Raw genomic sequence first — 25,336 nt, 5'->3', positions numbered from 1 at the left:
ACTTTTAAGGATTGTATCTCATTGAAATCATCCTAATCTTGGGTTCTGTCATCCTAAGTGGTTGTAGTCATGGATGATTTCAGGTTGATGATTAGGAAACGTATTATAAAAACAGTTGACAGGGGAAAACAATTTAAAAATGGAAGGAAGGGGGAAAAACAGACCAGAAAACATGAGCATTCTTCTGGCTTCCTGTAATTTTCTCATTAACATGGAAGTTTTCAATTGTTTGTTTAGAATGTTTTTGTGCAATAATTTGGCTGCAGTGTGGAACTTCCTGCCTTGAAGAATTTGGTCTAGATAACTATTAAATCTGTAGTCAGAAGGCATCAAATAGTTCTGATTTCCTACTTGATGATAATGGTGCTGTCTTCAACCTGTATCATTCGTTGCTTTTCTCTCTTCGCTTTTATTTACTTCTATGAATATTTAAGATTATGAGCATTCTTACATTAAAGAAAAATCTAGAAGTATGGTTTGGGGCTTAGTTTGCTTCTTTAAAATAAAGTTTACTATTTTTGAACATATCCAAAACAAATGGAAAAACTACGTAACAATATCTCTTCATCCTTTTCTTGTAGTTGAAGTTGAGACACTTTATAATATTATTTTTCACTATATGTCTTAATATAAGGAATAATAATATTAACAACTGTTTATTAAATATATCAGGAATTCAGAGTTTCTAATACTACATATATCTCCCCAAGTTAGAGGTGTGCAATTTTTCTATCTTGGGAGAATTTGACCCATTCTTCCCAAAATGTGATTATTCCCAAGTAGTTCATAATTTCCCCTATCATCACATAAACAAGTTTATGATTCAGATTATAATTATAATACAGTCCTCCAGAGGGGCTCTGGAGCCATGTCCAAGTTATATCTGAAAAATCTTTCTTGTGATGCTTCAGCCACTGGGGCTCATGGGATATATTGAGGGGAATAAAACATTTATTAGCCTGAAACTGGTACTGTATATTCATTTCTTTTTCAGCCTGACAAGAGTCAAACAGAGTTCAGGATCCCGTGGTTTCTCTGCCATGTTTTTTTTTCCCTTACTGGCTGCACAGGATATTAAATATTACCTAATATGGTTTACAACATACAAGTATAATTTGAGTATTTTAAAAGAGAAATTGGTTTCACTTGATTTACAGCTGTCTATAGACAAAGAAAGTAGTTATAGTGAAAATAGATATTATAAATAGAATTTACTAACTTAGCATAAACTAGTAGCCTCAGTGATGCTGGTATCTCTTCTTTCCCTCTTTATGGGGTTGATGATTGGGTCCATGGGTAACATAGCCCTGAAGATCATGACAGATCCTATTCAATGCAATACAATGAGCAGGGAAAGCAGTACCTTACACCACTAACAACCCCCAAAAAAACTACAACTGAAGATAATATTGGGCAACTTCATTCTCTAAAAAACTTCAAGATCAAATCAGCACAACTGAGCATATTAAAATTACTATCATAAAGTTCTAGATGAAATACTTTCAAGTAATTGTATTTATTCAAATGATCAAAAATAATAGTTTTTGAAGAATACAGTTTGAAGAATCATTTGAAGAATGGACATTTAGAAAAGATACCTGTACTAATTACTGACTGATAACCAAGCATTCATTTATGTTATATGTCTAATTCATTTTGGGGGGAAGGGGTCTAAGGAGATCAGTTTTGCAGTGAAATAGGTAGAATATTATGGAAAGGTTGTCATGTAAGTGTTTGAGTCAAGATGTCAGTCATTGAAATGAGTTTCTGCTGGGATATAATTGTAAAAAAAAAGGAAGAACTTAATGCTACCTTTACTTTTATTGACCACAGAGTTCTTCTAGCACTTACACAGAAAACTGACACTTCATTTATATTACTATACATGTAATGAAAGGAAAATATGCTTTCTACCAAGGTTTTGGAAAATGTGTACTTATGCCAAGCTCTTACATGATTTCTTGTATCATAATATTTTATGATTAATTACTTAGGTTTGATTTACTTGTGGATTTGCATTGCTTTGTTTGTTTTACCATTCATGAAAGGCACATCATTATATAAAGTGATACCCTTAAAACATTACATTAAAGCATTGTGAAAGTTCTGTCTCTGTTTGAATGGACCATTAGCCAGGTCGCCGTTTTGTTTCAATCGGTGCTACACATTCATGTGTAGACCATGAATAGGAAGATGCATCTACATCACAGAGTCCCTTTCAGTTCATAAGAGCTGCATCAATCAGCACCGTAGCCCTTTGTTGCAATGATGTAGTTGGGCTTCTATAGAAATTTGAAGGCTTCAAAAATTAATCAGAACACCTACTGTTCCTGTGGAAATGCAAAAATAATTTTGCAGTGTTTTCTCTGAAACTATTTAGTAGGCAGCTTCCCAGAGCATGAATGTTTCATCTCATCCCACTTCTAGGACTTTTACCTTCTCCCTAGAAGACATTGTTCTTGGTGTTTTCTCTTGTACAGTAGCTATTTTTGGTTGCTTTACACGAGTTTACATAGTGTACATAGGCATAACAGGTCAACATGGTGTATCTTTCAAACCTGAAATAGGCTCAGGAACTGGATGTTATACCATTTGAAATGCAACAATGAAAAAAATCCCGTTCACACTGCAAATTATTTCAAATAATATTGTATACTGCTAATCTAATTCATGCTTTTCAGAGTATGTTTTTATAAACATTTTCTTTAATAATTTTATTATGTTTTCTGTAAACAATATCTATGAAATTGCATTGATAACTGCTGATATAAAAATAGTTTTCTATTACTGCCTCAGATGATTGCCTTTCAAACAGTATTACAAGACTACTTGCATGTATAACTCCTAATTAGATAAGGCAAATATGTATTTGGAAAACAGCAAGTGTCACAGTAATAATACAAATTATATCTGGTACAGTAATACAATGGGATTCATTTTCTCAATTTCTGTGCTTTCTATTTAGGATCATGCAGACAATCCATTGGGGGCAGCAGTAACTCTGGCTCATGAACTAGGCCACAATTTTGGTATGAACCACGATACACTGGAAAGAGGTTGCAACTGCAAAACAACTGCAGACAAAGGTGGCTGTATTATGAACCCTTCAACTGGGTAAGTGGAAATTATATTTGAAAAAATATTTGCCTGTTAACTGTAACTTTTCTTTTAGATGAGAGGTATAACTCCAAAAACTTCATAAGAAGAATACATCCTGTTCATAACAATGAGATGTTAGTGCAACGAGTCTCCCATAAATTGTTAGAATAAAAATATTCTAAATTTTCAGTTCTTATTTATTTATTTATTTATAAGACTTATATACCGTTTTAAGTGCAAGCACTCTCTAAGCGGTGTATACCAGTAAGCAATGTATATATATATTTACATTGCCCCCAACAATCTGGGTCCTCATTTTATCTACCCCGGAAGGATGGAAGGCTGAGTCAACCTTGAACTGGTGAGATTTGAACCGCTGACCTGCTGAACACAGTCAGCTAAAGTGGCCTGCAGTCCTGCACTCTAACTGCTGCGCCACCTCGGCTCTTAAAGAAAATAAATACATTTTGGTACTCATAGCACCTCTCAGAACCAATTAATGACGAATACCAAGGTACCACTTTATTAGCTTGGTAGATAAGGGATCTAGGAAGTATAGCGTACCTGCCCCTCAGCAAAACGTTTGACAAATCTCTCAAGATGTTCTCTTTACTAAAATGGTAAAGCAGGGTCTAGATGATTGCAGAATGACTGCACTCAAAGTCTGTTCATTAATTTCAGCTTGAGGGATGTACTGAGTAGAACGTCCCAGGGCTACTCCCTTTGCCCAGTGTTGTTGAACAACAGTGTTTGTATCATTACAGATGATACAAAACTGGAAGGGATGACTAATACTTGAGAAGTGGTGGATTCCAAAAGATTTAGACAGGCTTGAGCAGTAGGCTGAAATGAATAAAATGGATTTAAGTGTAACAAGAAGTTCTGCAAAATAAAAGCCACATGTGTATGATGAGGAGAACTGGCTTGGCAATAGTACATAGGAAGAGGATCTGGGCGTTCTTGTAGACAACCAATTAAACATGAGGCAGCAGTGTGATGCAGCTGTTAAAAATTCAAATACCATCTTGGAATACATTACTAGGAACACACAATTTAGGTCATTGAAACTGTTCCATTCTACCCCAGTCAGAGCCCAATAGTATTCTATTGCTGGTTCAAATAGTTTTGTCCTCATCCTGAATGCAGTGCCTATTTTTTTCATAGAATTTGTGACTTACATTTTTTTCATTTTTTTTTCTATTGCATTTATTGTTTGAAGCTGAGGGTCTGCAAAATCAAAATAAATTATCCTGAGAATAAAAACATGTTTTAACTAGTTCAATTTATTTAAATCATGGTGTGCTCAATTTAAGGGAGTAGATTACTTTTTTTTTGCTTTTGAGAAGATGGTTCTGATCCTCTTTTTTATTATTTTTAAATGTATGTATGCACATAAATATGAACATTGCCCTTTAGTTAAAGATACTGCTGCCAATGTGGTTTTATTTATGAATATACATGGAATTTATTTTCTGCTCTGTTGCCTATTGTTTAAACAAAATCAGGTGGCAATGGTAATACAAGTGCTTGTTAATGATAGGCTGGTTTACCAATCACATCCAGATGTCAATTCATTATAATCTTTCTTTTTTTTCACTGCTGGTTTTAAATAAAAATCCTTTTTTCCCCCTTGTATCTCATGTTGTCTTCAGGAAGCTGAAAATACTTAATTCTGAATCACCCAGGACCAAGAATTGGTATTGCCATATTGAATATTTTAAGAGAGTTACTGGTTTAAATGCTTATTCAGAATTTTTAAAGGAAATTTGGGTGATTTTATAAATGGACATTTTGATTAGCCTGGAAATTAGTCCAGAAAAATCACTAGGTCACAGAATTGCTTACCTACCTACAAATCAAACAACTTTTTGCTAGATGCCTGTGTTCTATAGAAATGATAACCTTAGTTCTTTGAACAACTTATCTAGAAGTTATTCTTATTTGTCACAAGCAATTCGTTCAATTTGTTTTTATATTATGTAGGAGAAATAATTATCAAGATTTGGGAGATCTCCAAACTAATAATAATGAGATATATTTTCCCTTGCAGTTCTCACTCACCATGAGGACCGCAAAGCAGTACCAATACTGCTTTTTTTTTTCTCTTGAGACTTGTAGAAACTAAGCTTCACCCAATCCATATTTGCACATCTTTCACACCTACCCAATTGAAAGTCTAACTCAGGGGTCTTCAAGCTTGGCCCTCTTATGACTTGTGGAACTCCCAGAATTCCTCAACCAGAGTGCTGGGAGTTGAAGTCCAGAAGTCATAAAAGGGCCAAGTTTGAAGACCCCTAGTCTAACTGGCCAGACTAAGTTGGAATTCCAGAAGACTTGAGGAGGAACACTATTGTTCATGTATCTTATCTGATGTAATGATTACAAAGATTTCCCATATATTTTTACACCTTCCAGCAAGCCCACCAGTGCTCTTGGTATTTTTCTCATTCTGGATGCTATTGCCTCATCCAATTCATATGGTGTCCATCTATTATTTTGAGAACCATCTTTTCTCATGAGAACTTTATTTCTCGTGTCTAGTTTTCATTTTATTTTTCACATGAAATCTTACTGAAGAAACTTTTCTGCCTTTTAGGCTTCTTTCTATTTATACAAAGCTACAGGTTACCACTGCCCCATGGCAAAATATTGTTTAGTATTTTATGCTAGCAATAATATATTGACATTCAGATACTGATACAAGGTCAGTATATTCTATCATTTGCACACATTTTTGTATTATTGGTGTATCAAAATTGCAGTATTGTAACAGGCATAATTATGTGTCTTTACTTTAATCCTTCTTCTCACCAAACTTTAACAATTTCTGGAACACTATACCATACCATCATACTGTATAAGCGCTTGTAAAAAGCTTAAATTACTAAGAAAAGCTTATTTAACAGAGAAACTTCTTTGAAGATGTCACTGTTAAGATTTGTCTGCTTGGTTCTCTATTAAATGATTTGTGGCTAGGGGAAGGAAGAAAGTCATGACACTTGTGTCATTTTATTTTAATAATGAATTTGAAACCAGTCCATTTGTAACCTTTGCCCAGCACTAATTAGTTTACAGGCTTAGGAGAGACTATGCCTCCCAGTAGAGCATGATTAAATTGCTTCAGCTCAACAATTTGGAGCCAGTTGTTGAAATTATTGAACAAGGAGACAGCAAACAGGAAATAAATGGGTGTACATTACAAGTTTACATGAGATTCAGCAAATAGTCTCATGAACACAACTGAGATGCTTGCTAGACTCCTGCTACACTTGACTAGATGGTTGGGGAGGTTGAGGAGTATATGCAGGGGCAGAATAAGTATTAAGAAACTGACTAACACTCATTGCTTTATCCAGTAATTATGTCATGTCACACTCTCCAGAAAAAATAAATAAAGATGAGCTGAAATTATAGGAAGCATTCTAGTAGGCTATTGAGGATGAAAGACAACAACAGGTTAAATTTGCTTTCTGATACACATATGTTGTTATTGGCTACACCATTGTTCTGTAACTTCCACCACTGACATAAGTCTTGGTCATGAATCTGAGTACAAATAAAGAGACCAAATAAGCTTCTTTGGAATCATGTTAGCCTTTATAAGTTAGCCTTTATAAGAATTGTATTCTCAATAGAACTTTGCTTGGAAAATAATTACTTTTGGTTTTAGGCAGCTGTCAGAGAATCTGACGTCTTTCTTATTAGGATTGCGCAATACTTCAGATTTGATTCCAGAAAGATATTTCAGGGCATTCAGAGATTAAGCAAAACCCCAAGTCTGCCACAATCTTCATAATTTAGACCTGTCCAGTTTATATATGTATATTGCTATTCCAAATGTCTTTTTAGTCCATTGCTTTGTTTTCTTTACCCTAATTTCTTCTAACCATCTTTTTATAGAGTTGAGTATATGACCCAATAATGTCTCTATTTTCTTTCTTTGATAGTTTTTTGAGGCTTCTTTATTCCTATGCCATCCCTTGGACTTGAGGATTTGATCTTTTTATTCATCCTAAATGCCACTTTTCAAAATCTCCTTAAATATGGTTCACGTCTCACAGTTATAAAGAAAAATTAACCAGATGTTATAATTAATCATTCTCATTCTTAATTTTTTCCTTGAGGTCAGAATATTTTTCATGCTTAGAAAAGTTTTCCTTTATTTCACCAGCTGTTTTTCCATCTTCTGTGAACAAGTGTCCAAGATAAATACAGTTCTTGACTTGTTTAAGAATCGCATTATAGATTATTGATTTAAATTTTGGATATTTTTTTCTCTTTTTTAAAAAATATTTATATATCAGAGCTCCACAACCTTTTTGGCTTGGCGGCCCAGAGGGAAAGGGAGGAGCAGGGAAATGTGTGTGTGTGCACATGCACATGCACAAACTGGCACATGCACTGCAGCAGCACTAGTGTCCACACACATGCATGAGCGGGTTGCTAGCACCCATGAAATGCTGGCAGTGCTGCTAGCACCCCCACGCATGTGCAAATGGAGCTATTAGCACCCATGCGGTGGCACTAGCATGAGTGGGGGTGCACGCACACGTGCATGCACATTACTAGTCATTTCCGCAGTCTGGTGGCCAACAGTTGGGGACCCCTGTTATATATGATCCAAAGTTTTCACCTGCTGTATTCTCAATTAGAAGCTCCAAGTTCTTTTCTTTTTCTACCAGGATCACAATATCATTGGCATATCTTGTTTATTTTCATATCTTCATATTTAGTCCTGGTGCAATGCTTAGTTCATCAAATATTTTTCAGTGTAGACATGGAAAAGGGGGGTGAAAGGACACAATCATGGTGAAAAAATTTCTGGATTGAAAACTTCTTTGAAAACACTTCTTCAAGCTTTAAAGAAGTTTGCTCCCAGTGTAGATTCATTATAATACTACCATAATGTTTTTGCCATCCTTTCCAATTCAATAGCAATTCAAGCCTGATGATTGCCTGTGGTTGCAATGCAAATGCTACAGATACATTTTACCATTCTTTGGATTTCAATAGGGATTTTGGCATTTCTTGAAGTCCTTCTTGGTAAAACAGCACTGTAGTTTCTTTTATAAAATATGAGACCATGTTTTATAACATAACATAAACATCAGAGAAACATAATAAGAAAAAATACTGTGTCTTGAGATTATAGCAATATCCAGATGATCTTTTTTGTAGTTGAAATTAGGATAATTGGGTAAATATATCTAACAAGAAAAAAATAAATACAGGTAGACCTCAACTTACAACAGTTTATTTAATGCCCATTCAAAGTTACAACAGCACTGAAAAAGTGACACTTACGACCATTGCAGCATCCCCGTGGTCATGTGATCAAAATTTGGATGATTGGCAACTGGATCATATGTATGATGGTTGCAGTGTCCTGGAGTCATGTGAACAGCTTTTGTGACCTTCTGATAAGCTAGGTCAATGGGGAAGCCACATTCACTTAACAATCATGTTACTAACTTAATAACTGCAATGATTCACTTAACAACTGTGACAACAAGGGTCATAAAGTGGTACAAAATTCACTTAACAAATGTCTCACTTAGCAACAGAAATTTTGGGGTCAATTGTGGTCATAGGTCGAGGACTACTTGTAGATAAAAAGCGATACTGTTGAAAAGGTATTATTTAAACAAGTGTTGTCAATCAAAAAACACAATGGAACTGTATTCAAGATACTGAGCATCCTCTATTTCATTTATTAATGTGATTCCTTGTCCCAAAATATAATATGGAGAAAGAATATATAGACACGTATGAATTATGTTCTGCCATATGTATTAAAATAGAATAGGTTTTTAAAATAAATTTTTGAACCAAGCAATTACAACAGTAACAACTAAAGATTATACTGAATTTGATTTTTACCAGATTATTTAAATTGTTGGTACATTAAGAATTCAGCTTCTTTGAAGCCATCTTCAATGAAAATTCAGAGATAAAAGGAAAATACCCATATGATGCTATTAAAAGGCAACGATATTAGCAATACACCATACATCATTTGTATCCTGCTTGCTTAAAACTATTCTTTCATCTCTTGTTTCATTCATTTCACATGGGTAGCTTGGGAACAATAACACAGTGGAAGTTTAAAGCAATGTATTTGTTTTGGCAAGTAACTTACCTAAACACTGCCAATTGATGTACATTGAAAGCTTTAACTCTCTGGAGAGTCTTGGGCCTCTCTGAACGATGATTTCCAATACATACGCACACTCACTTCTACACATAATGAGATTAGAGACAAGCTTCTGCCCTTTCTTCAGAAGCCTCATCCAAGTCCGTTTTTGTGGATGATTGAGTTTAATGTGGGTCCTCTGTCTTAACTGCAATGGGGAGCACATTTCCTAAAATTTATTTCTTGAAATTCAAGGTTTTTCCTTGCTTAGATTGTCATCCTTATGTGATGTTTTCTCCCATGGAAAACACCATGGATTTATATATTTTTAATAAATAGTAATATCCAGATTATTTTTTCTTCTCGCAAAACAGCAGTTATTTTTAGTGAAAATAATTTAAAAAAGAAAAAGATTCATTCCTATTTGCATTATGAGTAGTAGAAACAAGAGGTGTACAGAGATAATCCAGTAAGGATTAGCTCCAGAGTTTCAGAAATGTTCTCATATACTCTGGATCATCCAGGAATGATTTTAATTTGCCTTATTTTTTCATCCGAATGGGGTAAAGCTGGCAGGAAGTTTAGTATGAACTAATGTGAACTAATGTTCACTAATATGAACAGATGAAGTACACTGACATTCCTAGAAATCAATCTCAAGATTTTTCAGCTACGTTTCTTTAAAGTTTGTTCTTCTAAATACAGTATACCTCAGTACTCATTGTTAACTGGTCCAAGAGGTGTGATGACTACAAAAAATGATGAGTACCAAACAAATTTTTCCTGTAAAGAATAATGTAGTGAGATACAAGGCAGCTGACACCAAGTTCTAGCTTGTGTCTCAAGTATCAAACAGACAATGAGTACTGAGACAAAAATTTTGCATCAAAATTCATCGAGTACCAAATTCAATGTGTTTCAAAGCAGTTGAATACCAAGGTACCAAGACCACATCTTTCTTGTTTTGAGGCAGAGTGCCATGAAATTGTGAGCAAAAAAAAAAAAAAAATTCTGTTTATCAGGACATCTGTTTATCTGATAGATTTCAAAACTTGGAGGGATTTGTCCAAGAAAGGAGTTGTGTAAAGATCAGTGGTGCCTCTTCCAAATGTGGTACTCTGAAAGTAGGAAGAAATCTAAAAGAGTAATATAATGAAAGAAGACAGCCATTAAGCCAGCCAGCTAGTTAAGCCAAATCATAAAACATTATCATACAGCAGCAAAGTAATATTTTCCAAGATTGATCAATTTCCCACAGTATGGATTGGGGGAGAAGGCGACTACAAAGACTATTATTAATTAAGGGCAGATAATATTCTCCTTCCTGCTCTCTACCACAGCAGCTTACATAAACAACAAAACCCATTTCCTACCCCATGGGCAAAAAAATACAGGCAATGGAGCCATAATTTATAATACAATATAGCCATGATTTTAAGCAATAGACCAGATCAGAGCTCTGGGGAGAGCTCGAATTTGAAGTGGAACAAATAAGATCTTTCCACGCAAATGAGTACAAATAAAAATCTATTCCAAATTGCCCCATCTTCTTTGGAATTTGGGCTTCCCCTCGATCTGATTCAGAGCTCCAGCAGAAATGGAGGAATAATATCTCGAAGCTTTGGAAACAGCCAGTCCATTTATATCGGTGTTTTACTTAAAGTTTCTCTTGAGTTAGACTGTGCTTGTGTTTTGCCTTGAATGGTATCATCATCAGAAACAAACCAGGTGGAAGGAAGTTGTGTGGAAACCTGGACACAATAAGTGTGTAAATCAGAAGAAGCTTGAATTTCTACTTGTACCATCTGCTTCTTATGCAAAGAATAACCCTCTTTATTTCTGTCCATTGTACATGTGGTAGTTTGCTATAATGGATGTGTGGAGGAATTAAAATTGAAAGAATTGATTAATACGCCTGAACATCTTCAGTAAGCAGAACAATTATTAGTTGTAGCCAAGAATGGTTAACCCCAGATTAACTGATTTTTCTTAAATTAGAAATGCTTTGCATTTCTCAGGCCTGCTGGTTATAGATGTTTATATGCAGAATCAGCAGAACCTTCTGAATTTATCTGTTTAATGATTTTTAGAAAATGAAATTATCTTGGCAAGGTAAACCATTCCTAATTAAATTATGCAGCATCTATGTTTCCAGCCCAATCTGAATTTAAATACACATACACACAAACACAATCCTGAAGTTCACTGTTGCCCAATAAATTAGTTGTGACAGACTTGCTGTTTTGCTCTTTTGCCAGCAATATAACTTGCATTTTTTTAAAAAAAAATCACTGTGATATAGTTCAATGGTTCCCTATTTTCATTGGTAAGAAACAAGCATGAAATGTCAGAATAGTCTTATGTCAGCATTTCGTTTAAATTCTTGAAATCAACAGGGTGCAGCTGAGGGACAATCATCCTTCATTTGCTATTAAACATTTAAAACCACTATAAATATCTTTAATTTTTTCCAATGGAAAAAGTCATAATTATAACTTTAAACAATGTCCAAAATTGCCCAAAACCTCAGCATATCAAAATAAGCATTTTCCTAGTTAGGCTAACTTGCTATATATAAATACTTTGTGTATGTGTGTTAAAAAAAAAAAAGGAAGGAGCATTTGGCGATTCATATTGTTCCAATCCTGTTAGCCTTCTGTAGGGACCAGAAGAACGGACTCTTTACTCAGGTATTTGGGTCAGGTCAAATTGGTCAATGGTTAGATAAGTTCTGGTGTTGTTCATATTTTTCTTTTTTTTTCCTGTGAGAGGGGTTATTTTTTATCTTGGGATACTTCAATAACTGTGGAGTTCTTAGTGCTCTCAGAATGTGGTTATTGAGCTGCAGACATTTCATTATTCAACCAGGTAACATCATCCGTACAAGTCTGATGTTTTTTAGCTGACTAATGAAACATTTGCAAACAACAACCAAGCTCACAGAGCATCAAAAAGTCCACATGGGTAGCTATACAAATCTAATAAACAAACAGAAAAATAAACATAATAATGTGAGCATCCAACTATATAATGTGACTGCTGAGAAAGATGTTTATTCTTTGTGAAAACCAGACATTCATTTGATTAATGCTATGTCATTTGTCTTCTTTTTCCTATTATAAATAGATCTAAATTTAAAGCAGCTGCTTTCTTTAATGAAAGTTATTTTAAGATGATGGATTAAGCCATACTGTTTGCTTATTCTTTATGTAAGGTAGATGCTATAAGTATTACTTCATTCTCTAGGTTTTTTTAATGCAATATGAAAAAGATGCATACATACATGTGTGTGTTTGTGATGGTATAGGCATTCATTTCCCTTACTAGAACTATGGTTACAGTCAACTGAAGCATATTTTGGCCATATGACACATGTGTGATTCGTATGACATATGTCAATCATGCACAGCCTATTCTAGGTCAGCTAGATCCTCCAATATAGCAACTACCTGGCAACCCAACTGTATTCTACATACACTCAGGAGACAGTGAAGATACAGGACACAGATTAGTAATTGGAAGGTTTTGGCTGATGGTGAGGTGTGCATGTAACTAGACAAGGTTTGCTAGTGACTAATATTATTTTATCCTCAATTTGTGAGGTAAGGGAAGAGCTACATCTTCTTCCATCAGCGTTTTGCTGACATAGATCACTGCGTGAAACAGCTCTATAATTAGTGACCCAAATAATTTAATGCTTATTTATGATTCACAGATTGCCATGATTTGCAATATTCAAAACTAATATTGTTATCAGTCTTCTGTCTATAGTAGAATCTGTTTTAACTTCTTCTATATATCTTTTTTGACAAGAACATGTATAGAATTTTTCTATATGCCTATATAGATATGGGAATATCTATCTATCTATCTATCTATCTATCTATCTATCTATCTATCTATCTATCTATCTATCATCTTCCCATATGTATATAAAATACAATGACCAAAAATGAAGTTTTGTCACTGGTTCAGTCCTTTCTATAGTAATTTTTTTGATATATTGGCAAAAAGTTTTGTCAAAACAGCCTAGGATGAAATACTAGTGCTTCCAGCTATGGTTTTATATAGTAGGGTGCCAGAAAAAATTAAATGCTTACAAGATGCCTATTGATTGACAATTCTGGGAACCTTCTTTCGGCAAGCATCTCTTTGGGTAGGTTTTGTTGTTCTCTACCACTCTACCTGTTAATAAAAACCAGTGGTCTATTGTGTCAGTTCTATCTTCTAGGATTTCAATTTTGGATGTTCCCTTGTTTTGCATTATAAAAATGTTTTGCCATCAGTGAAAGGGGGAAAAAAACCATAGCTTTGTAAATAATTATTTAAATGTTAGTTAAGTCCAGCATAATTTTTACACTAATTAAAATCCCTTATCACGTTGTGAAGGCTTTCTTGAAGATTTTCTGAATTATATGTCCAGCAGCATCCATTTAATCACAAGAGTAGAGGAGGCAACTTGGAAACTAATTGCAAGCAATGTGCTCCTAATAGTGTCAGTGATTTATCGTGATTCACTTTTTGTTAGGAATAGATGTCATGTTTAGTGCAACAGTTTAGGCACAAACTAATTTAGTTTGGTTTCTTATCTACAATTTTCTTTAATGTTGGCAAAAACTACAAAGCATGTTACAACTTTTGCTCTTTTTTCTCCCTTAAGTGTGAAACCAGGGTGATCTTCCTCTCTCTGGTTTTCTTTTGTTTTCTTAAATCACTGGGTTGACATTAAGTCTTAAACAGTAAATTGTGAAATCCAGACCCTTTGCTGTCAAGTTAATTGTTATTAATGAATAGCAGTTTAAAGGAAATGGAATAATAGATGAAGCAGAGGCAAATATAAACTGATTTTAAGTACTGTCCTTGACTGTTTAGTTTTCAATAGGAACAGTAGTTGAGTACAGCTTCCACAGAGCTTTGCATAGCAGATAACTCTGGAATACAGTTAGAAGTGATGTCAAGCTTGATAAATTGAGTTAGCATTGCTTCACCTTTGGAAGAAGGAATGACACTGATCACAGATTTCTATTTTTTTTTAAAAAAAAAGAAAGATCTTGCTGTATATTTGTCAAAGGAGAAAAGTTTATAATGTTTTACTTGGCAGTTTTGTGATTGTGGAACTATTATGCTGTGTCCTCTAGAAAGGAGTTGTTACTTCCTTTGGAAATACTTTTCAAAATTATCCAGCCATTGGTCTCTTTTGATGCTGTCTGATTGGAATCTTGCATTTTCCTTGTACAACTACTTATATATATATGTAATAAAGCCATACTTTCTAAGGATATCAGATGAACCTGACTGGTTAACTGTACAATTGTAACTGTCTACAGCCTGTATAGTTGCATCTTCCTAACATAGCTTCTGGAAAATGTTTTATGTTATAATGTAAAAAGAGACATAATAACATGCCCAGTTATTAGCGACACACTTCATTTGAATTATCACAGTGGCATACCAGGAGAGTAAATACAGTGTTGTTATTCAATCCTAATTTTATTTCATAAGCTCAACTTGTTATGTACTAAATTCTGTATTTTACAATCAGATGCTTGACTGCCTATGTTTATTCACACATTATAGAAACACAGACACAATCCTTATTGAAATTCAGGTGGAATTCATATGAATAAAGATTGCAAAATATGACATCTACCATAAAGATGGAAGCACCCACTTACAATAGATATATGACCTGAAGTAGAAAATGAGGGACAGAGAAAACAACAAGCACATCCCCCTCAATTTTAACTCTTACTAGTTAGCTGAGTACTTCAATGGTAAAGCAAATGCTTTGTGTTCCATTTGTATCAAGGACATATCAAGGATAATTCATAATTCATATAAGTAGTTCTGGCAGTGGAAAGACTCTTATCTGAAATTGTAGTGCACCATTATGCATTTCTTCAGATCATATATTCCTCTGAGAACAAAAGATGATGAGCTAGATCTACAGTTTACAGCATATAAACCAAAAGATTTGTCATAGATGTTTACAACATTCTGCAAAGCATGAATTCTGGAATTCTTTCCCATCCCTTATCAGCAATGGCTACATCTGTATTTTCTTCTGGATAATGAATTAATACGTTGCATCTGTGTGTGTCTGAGCAGGATGGGTACAATCTCTCTCTCTCTCTCTCTCTCTCTCTCTCTCTCTCTCTCTCTCTCTCTCTCTCTCTCTCTCTCTCTCTCTCTCTCTCTCTCTCTCTCTCTCTCAGAAGCACAGCACAGATTACCTACAGCTTGCTCTGACACATATGAGAAGGAGGACAGAGGACTTAGAATGGGGCAATCAGTAGCATTTTGAGCTGTGATCTGTAGGGAATGCTGATTTCCCTCTGCCTGAAGATTTCCTCAGCCATTTGCAAACTCTTTTTTTGGAGTAGTTTCTCTACCCATCCACCAATTTTGATCCTGTTGTGTTTGATTTTTGGAGAATTGTTGGGTTGACAGACAGACAGTATCTCAAGCCTCTATACATACATGTTTTCAAATATTACATTGGATTGGAAAGAATAAAAAAGAAAGAACTAACTCAAAATTATTTTACATCCCAAAAAGAAGCCTGGTTGGTAGATAATGAAGAAACAAATGAAGATAATTATATTTAAGTGATAGAGAACTGAAGAAACAAGAAATGACCATGGAAACCAAAGAAGTGTTTAATAACAGCTTTGTGTCCTTCAGCTCCATTATTGGCAGATAGGGTTAAAAGACTTCTCCGTTCAGAATTAAATTGTCTCAATTATTTATTCATTGCATCAATATCCAATCTTTCTTCAGTAAACATAGTGTTTTCTCCTCCTCCTACCTCCCAACCTGCCTACCTCGCTTTATCCTCACAACAGCCTTATTAAGAAAGTTAGGCTTATATCCACTTTATTTATTGACAACCTAAATGCATTTTGAGCTCTTGGGAGCACTTTGTACATTAGAGGCCAGTAAGAAGAAATTCGGTTGAATTGTGGATGATTCACATTCTTTCTCCCTACAAGGGCACAAAAGTCTTTGCCTGGGTGTAATATGAAAGCCCTCCTTCACCTAGTAGGAAGGAGAGGTGGAATAGAAATCACTGAATTTCAATGCCGCTTTGAATTCTCACTTTTAGGGCTGGGAGGAGAGGAGCAATGGAAAAATTCTTAATATTGGGTGCATATTCATTCTTTGATTTTCTTATCGTGATGTGATTGTTAAATATATGCAGATAACAATTTATCCTATCCTAATACAGTTAATATTGTTGTGCAGCCTTCTACAAATTGGCTCCTCAAATATATTGAACTACAGTTCCGAGCAGCCTCAGCCAGTACTATCACTGATTACATGAGCTGAGTATAATTTATTAAACATGTCTTTGCAGAAAATATAATCCATATATGTCTCATATAATTTCTTTCACTTTCATGAGCTGATCTGGGGTGTATTGGGCATATTGTTTTGTATTTATCAACAGATATATTGAAAGTCTAAATCTGAGATCTATGTGTTCTAAAATAAAAAACGAGAACTACAGATGTGTAAATATGAGGGAGAAACATAATTGAACATGCCATTCATGGTCTCTACAATGAATATTATGCATTTTTTCTCCAAGCAGTTCAGAGCTGTCTAGATGGAACTATAATTTACTCTCTAAAGTGAATTAGGCTATGAAATAATGACATGCCCAAAGCCATCCGGTGAGTTTCATGGCTGAGTACAAATTTGTACCCTAATCTTCCACATTCAAATTATTTTGACAAATTGCATTCTGTAAGAAGATGTAATAGTGAAACACAATTATATGAACATCATGTTTCCCCCATTTATCAACATAGCAGAATAGATCTGATAGCTCAGAAAACTCAAACATACCTGATACTATTCAATGAGGCTTGCTCATAAATGTTAGAGTTTGACTCAGATGTGAAAATTGGATCAATGCATAATTCGGGAAAGTTAATGCCAAAAGAATCTTCAAGTCTGAGTTTCTGTTTCTGCAGTCACCAGCCATTGCCAAAAGGAAGCCCTCAAGGTGAACATGAATACTCTCCTAGTCATGTCTGCAGCACAGACATCAAGAGATCAACTTAATATCTTTCTCATCTGTGGAGGTGATATAGGTGTCACAACTAGCAATGAAATGGGCAGTGTTATCCTCCATAAATTCTGAAACCCTTTATAAAACTGTCAAGGTTAGTTAGCATCACTGCATCTTTTGCTAAGGAATTCCATAGATTAAGTACACTTTCTTTTATCCGTGCTGACTCACCCGTCATTTTGCCTTATGAGATGACCCCAGATTCTAATATATCAAAGGAGAGAATAAAATCTTTTCCTCTACACTATCTCTAAATGTGACATAATTGTATATATATTTCTATCATATTCCTGTTTTATCTGCTCCTTTAAAAAAAAAAAAGTTAAAGAGTACAAAGCGTTGAATCTTTTCATAATAGGAGAATTGCTGCAGCCCTTGATCATTTTAGTTTAGTTGTATTTGGAACAGGATATATTCTGAAATTCATCTTCATTTGCTGTCCCTTTTAATGCAAAATAAATCAGCATGGGGTCCAGTAGTAGCCAACAACAGGATACCAAAATATGGAGCTGGAATTCTATACACTGGTGGAGGTTACTGTTTTTGCAGAAGTCCATCAAGATATAGGTAACATGGGAATTTCTCCTTGCAAAGAATGTCTAGCCCTGTTGGTTTCATCAAGGCTGTCAACTTCAAATCAACTATTAATTATAATAGTCTCAATTTCTATATTTTATTTATAATTACCCATCAGCTCTCCATTCTTCACTTCTCTCCCCCCCCACACACAAAAAATCTGGAAAATATTTAATATCTCCCCCATTTTGTTTTCTACCAGAGATTGCCACGTGATCTCACAACATAAAACGCTAAGTTTTCTATAAGGTTCAGGCACATATGAAATATATCTCATTCATTAGCTTGGACATTTTAATCCATGTTCACATTACTTTGACAAGATGCATTCTGAAAGGGATTATTGAGAAAACTTTAATAACATAGGGAATATATAATATAGAGAATATCTCATTATTTGAGATATGGTTCAAATATCTACGTGATTGTGGAGCTTCCTGGGGGTCTAGTCAATTCTGTCAAGTCAGTCAGTCATGTTCAGCCCACCTCACAGGAGTGTTGTATCCACAAGAGTGTTGCCTTCATTGCATTGCCTTAGGTTCTCAGAGGAAACATGGGATATAAAATGTAACATATAGATCAATAATCAGCTATGTTGCATTGCACCCAAAACATGTGCAATTTTTGATTCATCCAAGATATATTATCCAATTAGAAAAAATGAAAAATATATTAGGTAGCTTTCATTGTGATGTTGGAATTCCATCTGCAGAATTCTCAATTGGTTTGTCCAAACATATGTTATGTGGATTTTAAGAACTGAAGTCAAATATATTTGAAGAGCACCTGATTGTCACAGGCAGACTAAAGCATTAGTGACAAGGCTTAGTGGTAAGGTCCATTTTTTTCTCTCTCTACAAATATAAGATGCTGTTCCTCCAGACTGGCAATTAGAAGTATTTAGCAAAAACAATTGCCAAAGAGCCATTCCTCATACCATTTTCTCTATGCTTAGATAGATTTCATTTCATTGTCTGGGTTTATAATCTAAACAGGCTTGTCTAAATGCGTCTTTCTAATGTTAATCCTGATAATATCCTTACTGCTTATTAATTCAATCTTGCCTTAGGGCTGAATATTCATCTTTGTTAAGCAGCTTGGCTTGGTGGTGCTCAGTAGTGTGTTCCACCTTATACAAGGCTAATTTTAACACCTTTTGTTTGAGGTGAGACAATGAAACTTCTTATTGCCTCCAGTTTAGTTCAGATGCTTGAATTGAAATAAGGCCACCCTTTCTTCATTTATAGAAGATTCATTCCCGTTCTTTCTGTGTCACATTTCTCATGCTCATCTCCTGTTTATCTTGGGGTTTTGTGTTTTCGACAACATTTTTTCAATAGCTTTCTGCTTTCTTTGGTAAATAGTGAATGTATCGCTGATTATAAATGAGGGAATGAGTGTCAAGAAGAGGAAAATCCAGAAATGTAATGGTTCCACTATTGCACAATAAGAAACAGCTTGAAGGTCCTTTGAAGGCAGAAGAATAATCAGTTAATAGTGACATTCTGTGACCACCAGCATAGACCAAAGCATCTGCTATCCCATTGAGGGGCCCTTGAAATCTTTGCCTAGAGAAATGGTCATAAATATTAAATGTTAATTATGGAAATATTTACTGTCAATTTTCTTCTGAATAACAATTGCTTAAATTGTTTGTGGTTATTCTTTATTTTATTTTGCGATTCCTATAACTTTCAAACGAGCAGTTGCACATTATGGAAAATCTTTAAAAGAATAAAAAGTAATGGTGCCAATCTTAAAAATGACCTGTAGAAAAAGAGGATCAGCTATGGTATGTTTTATTTTTTAAAAGAAAGTCATTAAAAAGAAATTCAGATCTGCTTCTGTTAAAAATGTTAAATCTTTAAAGCAAAATCAGCAGGACCAAACACTGGCTTTGGCTGGCTGTGCTGGCAGACACAATTTGCATAATCTTTCTCTTCCATTCTTCTTCCCCTGAAAAAAAAAATCCTAATACTGTCCTGCTGTGCGGGGTCTGCTTTTTTCCAAATCAATCAAGTGTTGATCCATTGGTTATGACAGGAATTGATTGATCAGGTTGTCACCCAAGAATGATGTCATGGGCTGAGAGAGAGTGACTGCTCCAAAGTCATCCAGCTAGTTTTCATGCCTAAAGCAGGACTAGAACTCAATGTTTCCTGGTTCCTAGCCTCAACTGAGTGGTGGGAGAAGAACCCTGAAATTGAATAGGGTACAGATTATGGTAGAAGAGAGGAATCAGAAAGGAAAGGGGAGACAAACAAATTTTCGGTCTAAAGACTACTAGGTATGAGGCAGGTAAAATGAAAGCACAGTTTCATGTTTCCACCATGATAGAAGGATTTGGAGAGGCATGTTGTAAGATGTAGGATAGGGCCTCAAATGATTACTAGAATGAGTAAGCAAAGTCATAAGTGAAGTAGTAATCTTTTTGATGTCATTGTTCAAGAGCTATTTAAGATTTTTATTGGTTAAAAACAGCACTTTGAATTGGGTTTTGAGTCACTGCTAAAAAATTAGTGAGGAGGGATAGTGGTGTGCTCCATTTTTTCTGTCTCTATATACATATAAGATGCAATTCCCCAGGCTGGCAATTAGTGGTATTTAGCAAGCTTTGCAAATTACCTCATTGTATTGTGAACTCTTCCATACTCTGTATTCATGCTAAGAAAAAGTTACTTAACAATCTACTGCAATTTGAAAGTGATCACTTTTGCTTTGAGGTTCTTACAACTTGTATGTAATTACTCTCACTTCAAACCTTTTATCTGCATTGCTACTTACAACAATTAGGATAAAGAGAAGGACATGAGCTTTGTAACATGACCCTGTGGAAGTGAGAGCCAGATAGCCCCATGATAGAAACAATGTCTCATATATCAATACCTTTGACAGAGTTATTAATAAGATGTGTCACCAGACCATCTTCCCATAGTGCACACTGGAGACAATGCATTACTTAAACAAAATCTTTGATAGTAGATCAGTTATGTTAATTGTAACCAAATCATGGATAAGATGTACCACCAAGCTATCACCGAGAATTCTATTTTTTACTCTCTTGTAAAAAGTATAAAAGTTGACAAAATACTCCAAATACCAAGAACCTCAACATAGACCTAAAGTCTTGGGAAGGTGCCACTCAGGGGCTCGATGGCTCCAGAAGATCTGCCCATTGTCATTTCATGGAATTACTGATTAGTCGAAGGATAACTCAAAGGGTTGTAGTTTGGTATATCTTTCCTTTTCTTTGTAAATTTCTTAATATTTATTCAAAAAAACCCTTTTTCGCATTTGCCATGATTTGAGCCTCTAGTATTGTTTTCCAATCCCAGTTCTGATTGGCTACCAGCTGGGTATCAGTATAATAGGCCAAGACACAACTTGTAAATTAATGAAACTGATACCAAGATGACATGATTCTTAAATTTACATGGACAGCAACTGGAAGGCTACATTTTGCATCTGAATTGAGACTGGTTTTTGAATGCAGAGATAAATATGACGCATATTTAATTGTTTCACTTCATTTTTACTCTGAAAAATGTGTCTCTGAGACTGAGATGAAATAGCTTTCCACTGTGTCTGGTTTGAAATCTCAACTTACATTTTCCATGCCTAAACTAAGCATTTTATGCAATGCAATGTATCGGTTAACATAAATACGGATTCTAAACAATTCTGCTACTGTACTCCATGGGCCAGTGGAAGGGGTACTTACGAAGCATCTATTGTAAATTTGTCACAGAGCATTAATTTGAGCAGTTCTTGGTCCTGTGTAATAATGTAGTCACATTTGTTTGGTTTTTCAACGAAGACTGTTGTATTTTGGTGTCAAAAGTTGTATTTAGAAGGACACATTGATGTTGAATGTCTCTACTCCCCTTTCATTTTATTTCTTGTAGTTCGCAGATTACTCTTATTTATTCCTGATGTTCACATCACTCAGGTCATATCAATGAGTCACTATTGCAGAACACCTGTGCAAAGGTCCGGTGTCCCATAGTCCAGCATTTTCACCACCCAGATTATTTAAAAAAAATCAGCCAAGGTTCTATCTTCCCCCTCTTTTTCTTCCTCTAACTAATTTCAGGGGAAAAGAAGAAGCCGAGTGCAGCAATAGCTTTGCTCCTAAGCTTGTCTGAACTCTTTTTAAAAGAAAACAAAAAATGGGGAAAGCAGTAGTATTGATTCCTACTTTAGGGAGACAGGATCATAGGGAAAAATGGCAACAACCACATGCAAAAAAAAAAAATGTATGTGAGAAGGCCTAGGTTACCACTGTAAATGAAGCAAAGTCGTATTGACCTCCACCAGTGGCTTGTAAAAATGCTGCTCTTCCTAAAAATAAAATTACACTATGCAAACCTGATCTCCAACCTGATATGGAGGAGACATTTTTATTTAACAATAATTTCTGAACTGAAAACAGAAAGAGGGATAAATTATTTTTTTTAAAATTCCTTTAATAATACTCCCTTTTACTTGATGAGTTAGAACACAGACTTTTTCTCAGTTATAAATTATAATCATTACACTTTCTCATTCAATAAGGTAGATTTTCTGTTTATTCCCTTATTTGTCTTTTTAAGATTTCATCCTAGCTTTAATAGTAGAAGATTGATTGAACAAACTCCAGTGATTATTCAGCTGGCTGACTCCCTATCCAGCTATAGCGTGAAGCTGCTGGTTGAATGCAGAAGGACGAGCGAATTGGTTCCAGAGCCTAGAAAATAAGACAGTTTGCTTTTTATTTGCCAGATGGTTGTGATTCAAGCTAATGTAATCACAAGAAATGTCCCAGAAGAGCTAGCATGTGTGTTTCGGCATTTTTTTAGTGTCCATAGTAGTGGCATGATGTCCTTGCTATCTTCCACTTACATTAAGCTGGCATTAAACTGAATAGAAAGATTTTTGAGCCTCACTCACTCACCAAATGGCAAGTATCCAATGGAAAATCAAAGAAAGCATGCAAGAGCATAAAAATGAAGAGTTAAAATATAGAAATTTCACAGAAACTCTTTATTTTAAAAACATATATGAGTGTCCTTCATATATAATCAGTAGCAAAAGCAGCACAAATATTTGATCCCTTGTTTGCCATTAGAATATTAAAGATAGTCCTCAATTTATGACCACAATTGGTCCTGGAATTTTGTTTGTAAGTCCAGGCAGTCATTAAAACCTGACTAGATTTTACAATTGTTTTTATGATAATAGTAAAGCTTGTCACGTTAAATGAGCCACGTGGTTATTAAGTGAATCATGTCTTTGTTAAGTGAATCTGGCATATCCAATGGCCATTTTTTTTGCCATTTTCTGCTGTGAGCTAGTTGCCTAACACTTGAAATGTGGTGACATGATTGGGATGGTGGTGATGTTTTATGGTGGTTGGAAGTGTTTTATAGGCCACAAATAATCCTTTCCAAGGCCATTGTAATTTCAAACAGGTGAGGCAACTGGTTGTTAAGCTGGGACAACCTGTAATGCCAATTTCACCTTCCTACAGATTCTAATCTGTTGCATCCCCTTTCCTACTTCTTCTGTCCTCCCAAACTACCCGCTTTGTAAAATCTGTCTTGGTGTGGAGGACCTGGAGGTATAGTAGCAAGGATTAGTCATCCCTAAACATGTTTATTTTACTAAAACATACATAAAATATTCTGTGGTTAATTTTATGCAATCTGTTTTTCTTAAGACAGCGTTGTGTGTTTATAATAATTACTAATGTACACAAAGTATGCATTGAGGAAAAAGCATTAACAACAGCCATTGTCAAAATGCTTGCATTTAACCCACAATGCAGGGAATGATCATTGCCTTGTAGATTACAGTTTATTATGATGCTGTATAATTTAGAATGGTATGCTAACAGAGCACCATGTGAGGACGTCTTCTTTCATCTAAATTCCATTACAGTAATAAGCAGCCTTTCTCCTATTTTTCCCTAGCTATCCGTTTCCCATGATGTTCAGCAGCTGCAGCAAGAAAGATCTGGAAAACAGCTTGGAGAAAGGCGTGGGGATGTGTCTCTTCAACCTTCCAGAGGTTAAGGAATCATTTGGTGGCCCCAAATGTGGGAACGGCTTTGTAGAAGAGGGAGAAGAGTGTGACTGTGGTGAACCTGAGGTAGGAGTAACACTCTTTGTTTTAAAGGAAGACCAAGTTCATTTTGGAATATCGCACCATATTTTCATCTAGTTTTTTCTCATTTTTCATTGCAGTACTCAAATCTCTAAATAAAATTGTCATACTATTCTTTCTAAATGCCTGTGGGCTGGTGTTTCCCAACCTAGAGGCCATATCCAAGAACATGATATTCTACAAAGTTAATATTACATAAAATGGTGTTTTTCAGCCTCAGCAACTCACATCAGACATGTGGAACTCCTCCCAGAATTCCCATGGTGGTTGGGAGTTGGAGTTGGAGTCTACACATATTAAAATTGTTGAAGTGAGAGACATTGACATAAAGGATGGATGATCCATTATGCAGAAGAATGTTCCCTGAGCCATATTATGCAAAGGCCATTCAGTTACAGACTTGGAACAGATGGCTCTTTTGCTAATACTCTGTTTTTATTTTCTATGGCTGCACAATACCATTTTCCCAAATCCACTGATTTATGACTCTTCTCTTCAGTATAGAGTTGTTAGCATAAAAAACATGCCGGATAAGATTCCTTTGTTTAATTTATATCTTAGCATCCATTTCCACCATACTAGGGAGTGGAGGAAATTGTTCAGATAATCAAAACTAACTATATCAGAAGATGATGGATTTGTTTTGGGTTTTTTTCCTAATACATAATAAATTGAGAGGCACTGAAATAGCAAGAAATCACTTTAGTTTTCTATATAGTTTATTAAATTGATTGAAGTCATAAAGATTTCCTGACAGCCCACTCATTTCTTGAGGTAGACATATCCTGCCCGATGCTTACAAATTCACAATAACTCAGATCTTTCTTGTTTCTTTTCTCCATTTTATTAATACTTTTTAAGTAAAAATATAACATTGTCATGAAACAGGTCAAACCATGGCAAATCTATTACATTAATCAAAGTTGCATTATTTCACTAATTTAACCCAGGATCTATACATCAATATCATTCAAATCCTTGAAGAGAATGAGGTATCCTCTGTGAAAATTCTTCTAAAACATGCATGCAAAACTCATTTTATTAATTGTTAAGCAATTCTAGGAGGCATGTTTTGTTGATGGAGATCAAATATCAGATTTCAAATGAACAAAACAAAAACAAAGGTATCTGGGGATGTTAGTTAGCTATTTTTTTGAAATTGGGTCACTGTGAGGGGGTGGACTGAAAATTTGATAAAGAAACTACAGATCTTGAGTTGGTAAAATTACTTACAGATGAAATAGGAGGGAAATTTTCTTCTTGTAAACTTCTGACTGATTAAAAGTGACTGCTGCCCCAAAGAGATG

The 25,336-nt window shown here is 35.0% G+C and overlaps 1 protein-coding gene across 7 annotated transcripts in view; it reads left to right on the top strand.

The window, feature by feature from the left end:
- Positions 1 to 25,336, top strand: part of ADAM12 (ADAM metallopeptidase domain 12) — a 281,938-nt gene that overhangs the window by 188,196 nt on the left and 68,406 nt on the right. For all 7 annotated transcript variants that reach the window (XR_005556825.1, XM_039344430.1, XM_039344344.1 and 4 more), the window contains exons 11-12: positions 2,966 to 3,114; positions 23,837 to 24,014. Coding sequence is in view for 6 of the 7 variants with exons in the window: in XM_039344430.1 (XP_039200364.1) it covers positions 2,966 to 3,114; positions 23,837 to 24,014 (327 nt within the window). In the remaining variant the exon portion in view is untranslated. The remainder of the gene's footprint in view (positions 1 to 2,965; positions 3,115 to 23,836; positions 24,015 to 25,336) is intronic.

The sequence above is a fragment of the Crotalus tigris genome, unplaced genomic scaffold (assembly GCF_016545835.1).
Source record: "Crotalus tigris isolate CLP2741 ecotype Arizona unplaced genomic scaffold, ASM1654583v1 scf7180000017536.10889498, whole genome shotgun sequence".
NCBI classification, from domain to species: Eukaryota; Metazoa; Chordata; class Lepidosauria; order Squamata; family Viperidae; genus Crotalus; species Crotalus tigris.
This window is presented reverse-complemented; position numbering and strand designations above follow the sequence as displayed.